Consider the following 6,206-nt stretch of genomic DNA (forward strand, 5'->3'; position numbering starts at 1 on the left):
CTGTACATCTGCTTCATATGTGCAAGGGGACCTAAGTCCAGCCTGTGTATGCTCTGTGGTTGGTGGTTCAGTCTCTGAGAGCTCCCAGGGCTCTGGGTTAGTTGACTCTGTTGGTCTTCCTGTGGAGTTCCTATCCTCTTTGGGGCCCTCAATTCTTCCCCCAACTCTCTCATAAGAGTCCCTAAACATATTACCAAGATTATTTAAACCAGCTTGAAGCAGGTATTTTGACTTTAAGCCCTTTGTTGTTTCTACAGCTACATACTACAAAATGTTTTACCTAAATATAATGTCCAAACTGATCAGGTATTTTGTGGAAGATCTGAGAACCTTCTGTTTTCAGGAAGGTACAATTATAGGATCTCTTGAAACTTTCCTTCAAAAACTCTGTAAAGGGAATGGGAAGGGAATTAGCAAAAAGCACTTAAAAACACATGTCTCATAAAGGGCTATCATAAAAATATAGAATGCACTCTTTTAAAAAAAATTAAAAAGAGTTGGATAGATGGCCTTGCAGTTAAGAGCACTACTGCTCTTCCAGAGGTCCTGAGTTCAAATACCAGCAACTACATTGTGGCTCATAACCATCAATAATAGGATCTGATGCCCTCTTCTGCTGTGTCTGAAGACACTGACACTGTACTCAAATACATAAAATTAATAAATCTTAAAAAATACATAAAAAGAAGAATAAAACCTGATTTAAATAGGAAAAAGATACAAATTCTTAGAAGAGAATTTGTCATTTTTTTAGTAAAATTACACATCTTATCCTAAGATACAGAAATCCCACCCTTTCAAATTTATGTACTGAATTAGAAAACATGTCCACACGAAAATCTGCACATGTGTATTCTTTCATCATTGCCAGAACTTGGAAGCAACAAGATCTTTGTTCTTCAGTGGACAAATATGTGTGTGTGTGTATAAATATATATGTATATATGTATAATATATGATATATTATACATATATATGTATATGTTATGCATAAGTTTGCATATTCCTCATGTATTAATTAAATCAGCAGTAAAAGGTGAGGTATCATGAAAAGACTTGATGGAAACCTAAATACATATGTATGTGAAAACAATCAGACTAAAAAGGCTACATACTGTATCACTCCAACTATATGGCATTCTGAAAAGGCCACACTATGGAGACTAAATAAAGACACCAGTGTTTGCCAGATGTATTCATTAGCTCTTCATTGACCTGAAATATACCTGAGAAAAGTCATATAAAGGAGAATGGTTTACTTTGGCTCACATTTTCAAAGGCTTTGGTCTGCTGTGCTCATTGAGGGGTTCAGAAATTTTGGTCTGTCACAGCGGGGGGGGGGGGCATGGTGAGCAAAGCAGCTCACACCTTGCAGTGATAGCCAGAAAACAGATACAGAATATTCTGCTGCCAGACTTTTTCCTGTGCTCCTAGTAACTTATCTTGGCTACTGGCCCATGGGCGGGACTGCCTGCGTTCAGGGAACATCTTCTATCACTTTCTTAGTGAAGCTGGTCTGGAATACTCTCACATGCACACACAGAGGTGTGCTTGAGTGATCTAGGAGCTTCTGAATCCAGTCAAGTTGACATTTTGAATCAACTATTATTCTTGACGAGCATTGGGGCAGTAGGAATGAGAAGAATCCCGACAGTATTCAATGCAGAGGAATTATTATGATAATATGATGGTGCAGTGCACATTATATTAGCAATCATGTACTGTCCGAGCTCACTGAGAAACTCTCTCTGGTAGCAAAGGTTATGCTTGGACAACCCATCTCCTCACATTTCAGAACCAAGCATGTGTCCCTTGAAGGCCCCTTGTCTGGATATAGGCTGGCCTCTCTAACTTGGTGACAGACAGGGAAAACATCTCAAGAGTAAAAACACCATGTCCTGAGAACATCCAGAAGATAATCCATTTCCAGTACAGGTTACTATTGTTTGACCCATGATATAAAAGTACTTGCAAATGTGAAAGAGAAGGCAGGTATTCAGCCATGTGACCCTCATCCACAAAGAGAACGCAATGGGTCAGGAACTGCTTCAGCTGACTGCCCCAACTTCCCCCAAGTAGATCTCTGCTGGACCTCCTAATTTGATGATGTTATCTTTATCTATGGCTACTTTTTCTTTTATTTGGGGAGCTCACTTTATCTAAGGGGGCACTCTACTATGCCTGGGACTCTCGTGGGGTACTTCAGCTGGCCACCATAATGGGGCTTCCATTGTCAATTTCTGCTGAAATTTTTGAGCTACTAATCTGAGGACGTTTGTGCTATTTATATATCCATCATTCCATCATCCACCCACCCATCTGCTATTTATTCTTTTATTTAGGCTTCCTATACACTTAAACATTCACTCAGAACCCAAACTTTGTGTGGAGAGCCTTTGGGGCTGCTTGGCAGGAATCTGACATTGGCCAAGGACAAGGAAATGGGCTTTAGACAAGAATCTGACTTTGGGCCATGACAAGGAAGTAAGTTCAGGCAGGAGTCTATTTTTAGGCTAAAACAGAGAAGTAATTTCAGTCAGGAATCCAAGTCTTAGGCTAGAACAAAGAAGTAGACCTCAGGCATGAATATGACTATGGGCTAGGATAGGGAAGTAGGCTCAGATACTTTGTCATCCTGATGAGCCTTTAGAAACAGAGATCATGAGAGTGATCACGGGGTGATCACGGGGACTCTGTGTATTGCCTTGTTTGTTCCTTGACTGTTTGTTTCTATTGTATTGTTGGTTCCTCAACCTAGAACTGACCTAAATACTTGCATGTAATTAAAAAGGTTTAAAAGAAAAGTTGAATTAAACAAACCTGCCTTCAGCCTCAGAACTGGCTGGGGTCATGCTTCAATTTTGTCTAATTGTCTCTTTTCTTTTAATCCTCACTCCTGCGCTGGAGAACCTGTTGACTGACTGAGCGGGCTTGGTCAACTTTGGCTATTGTAAATCATTGTCTGGACAGTACAACGTTATACATTTTTCAATGCATAATATGTAACATCAAGAACAAACTCTAACACAAACTATGGAATTTGGTTCATAGCAATGTTTCTGGTGGACAGGAACCAGAACTCTATTTTTAGTATAACCATCTAAGGTGCCTAGTTTAATCTTAATAGGTATTACATTAAAGTATTTGGAGGGTATAACTTTGATATATAAAAGGAAATGGAAAAACTGAAGACCCTTCAAATGACATAATACAACTCAATAAACTGATTTGTTCTTTGCAATCAAATTCTAGGCATTGCTATTGAGCTCTGTGTCACATACAGAGGGTAGGTACTTAACAAACCCTCAGAGTGGCACATTGAATTCCAATCTGTAAGAGAAAAAGAAGGAAAAGATCAGAGAGAAAAGGAAGATGAATCTGGTACAAACTTCTTGTTTATTTAGGTGATTTTTGTTATAGTAAGTTAAAATGTTGAAAATATTAAAATTCCTAACAATAATTCTTGTTATAGCAAAACAAATCATAAAGACAGGCAGGAAATAACAATTTATTTCATCCATTAAATTTAAATAACCAGTATTTAAAAATTCATGAAATATACTTAATACTGGCCAAGAGATGGAAGCAGTTAATGACAACTCATAGGATAGGGCTCTATTCCAAATTCCAAAGGGCTCCACTACATTGTTGGTACATAAAATTCATAACTAAGCAAGGGTATCAGGTGTTTTATCAGGTTTACCATGTTGCATAATTCAGACGTTGGAAATTACAAATATTTGGAATTAGGGGCTAGGGTATCAATAGTTCACCAATTAGTCAATTTATTGAGGATTAATTTGGTACTCTGTGCATAAGAGATTTGGCATTTATAATCCAAAAGAAGAAAACATGAAATAACGAATTTGAGGAGAAACTTAGTGCTAAATGGCAGGAGGATGTTTGTCCTTATGAAATGTCATCAGTGTAGTTTCTGAAAGGGGGGAGGTAATGAATGGTGTCCACAGTAAAAGGATGTTTGAATGGGTGGCTCAGAATGGCTTCCCCAGTAAAAGTATGTTTGAGTGTGCTGGCTTGTGTCTATAATCATAACACTTTCCTGGCAGGCAGAGACAGCAGGACCAGGAATTCAAGGCCAGCCTTAATTACATATTCAGTCTAAGGCCAGTCTAGGATACGCCTCACCTCGTGAAACAAAACAACAACAAAAAGATATTCTAGAGCACTTAAAAGATGAATAGGCCTTTGAAAAGGTTACTCTAGTTTGAAACAGAAGCAAGCACACTGCACACATGGACAGCTTACAGTGCCCAGATTGCATAAGATGTTTGAAGAGTAACACGTTGTTTTCCTATTTGTATGACAACACTCATTAATACAACTTCTATAGTTTAGCAACCTCACAGGGATAAAATCTTGGTAACTCACAGGGTTGAGTTCCATTACAAAAGCTTTAGGGGAGGAATTGGTTTCCTTATGTTTTTCTGGAGGTCAACCACCATCCAGACTGATGACTCCCTTCCTCTGTCTTGAAACCCATCAGTGCTATATTTGTTTAATCATCCTTTATAATCAAATCTTTTTTGAGACCCCCCACCCCCCAGTCAGTTTTAAAGACTATTACCTTGGGCCCATGGAATAGCTTTCCTATTTTAAGGTTGTGTTAACTAGTAGCTTTTATTCGTTGCCATGCTCCCTAATATATTTGGAGGTCTCAGGGATTAGGCTGTGGACATTCTACCGTGTAGAGTTGAGAAGTTATTCTTGAAAAGTGGCTAAAGAGAAACTGTGAACATACTGATGAGGACAATAGGGAGTCAATGCAACCCAGAGGCATGACATATTTTTATTTATTTATTTATATTTAATTTTTTTGGAGACAACTTTGGCTAGAGTAAGGAAAACTGAACAGGTAATCTGAGGAGCAACATTAGATGCTACTAGAGGTCAGAGTTTACAAAAGGATCGTTAGAGGATCGTTACATTTGCTGTGGAGCTGAGTCTGTCCAGGTCTACATACTTTCCTTGAGAATTCATGATGTCATCTTACAGGATCTCAGCAGGTGCTTTTGGTAACTTGACTTAATTTGTTCAAACGATGCTCCAAAAAAGCCTTTACGTCATTTCCAAGCACTGGAAGAGATCCAAAGCAACGCTCAAGCTCAGAGTTCGTACTAACTTGGCGGCCCGTGTTATTATGCTCTCGCTTAAATCGAAGACAACACTGGAAAGAGTCACAAGGTTAGGGCGACATCCGGGCCTCTAACCGTTCTTCCGGTTGCCACGGGCCCCCCTCTGTGAAACCTCACCCGCACGCGCACAGCTGCGCCTACGGCGCTGACGCGGGGGCGGGCTTTCCTGACTGACAGTAACGTGCTGTGGCGGAAAGCGACATTTTCCGCTTTCGTCACTTCCGTGCGCCCCGGCGGCTTTTGTCCGGCTGGACGCTGGACTCCGTTAAGTTCCTACTTCTTGCTTCTGACTTCTCCACACCACTCGCTCCACGCAGTGCCCAGTGCGGGGACATGAGTGTTCCTGAGCCACCGCCTCCGGACGGGGTCCTTACGGGGCCCTCTGACAGCCTGGTGGCCGGCGAGCCCACGCCGGGTACGGCTGTTTTGCGGGGCGACTGCCCACAGGGGCCGGGACCGAGTGGGTGGGACTCCAGCGCAGGCTACCCTCCTGCCTAGAGCAACCTAGCAAAGCAACCTTGGTCCCGCAGGGAAACGCACTGTTGGGTGCGGTTTGTGTTGAAGGTTTGAGTTTGTGTTGCTTTTTGAGGGTTACAGGGTTAGTGGTTGGTGATGAGTTTGTCAGAGAGAAAGTCGATTTTTAGAAAACTAGCCAACATTAGCTACTCATGACATTTTCTGACTTCCTTGGTGATATTACTTAATTCGATACTTCAGCAGCCTTCCCCACAGTTCCAGGAGAGATTTAAGCATTAATGCCCAAAGGAGTCCGTTGAACAAAACGGTTAATTTGCAATATAGCCAGATGGGCACTGCTTATGTATGCCATCGTCTTTGTGAGATTGAGAGCACCACTCAAACCATTTTCTGTGCTCATTGGTTCTTATGAGGGACGCTAGATGGACCTTCTAAAAATAATCTCTGCGTTCCAGAAATAGGAAGTTACAAATCACTCAGCATTTCCTGGCCGTGCTTTTTTTTTTTTTTTTAAATGATGCACCCCTTTCATGACTTGTTCAGTCACATCAGTAAATACTTTGTATTACCTACTTG

The 6,206-nt window shown here is 40.9% G+C and overlaps 1 protein-coding gene across 1 annotated transcript in view; it reads left to right on the forward strand.

Annotated features, from left to right (window-relative positions):
• The first annotated feature begins 5,457 nt into the window (after positions 1-5,457).
• The window catches only part of Bloc1s6 (biogenesis of lysosomal organelles complex 1 subunit 6), an 11,494-nt gene continuing 10,745 nt past the window's right edge, over positions 5,458-6,206 (forward strand). Inside the window, exon 1 of the mRNA XM_028784965.1 lies at positions 5,458-5,568. Within this exon, the coding sequence (XP_028640798.1) occupies positions 5,487-5,568 (82 nt within the window). The 5' untranslated portion in view covers positions 5,458-5,486. The remainder of the gene's footprint in view (positions 5,569-6,206) is intronic.

Source organism: Grammomys surdaster, unplaced genomic scaffold (genome assembly GCF_004785775.1).
Source record: "Grammomys surdaster isolate TR1022 unplaced genomic scaffold, NIH_TR_1.0 124988, whole genome shotgun sequence".
In the NCBI taxonomy this organism is placed as follows: Eukaryota; Metazoa; Chordata; class Mammalia; order Rodentia; family Muridae; genus Grammomys; species Grammomys surdaster.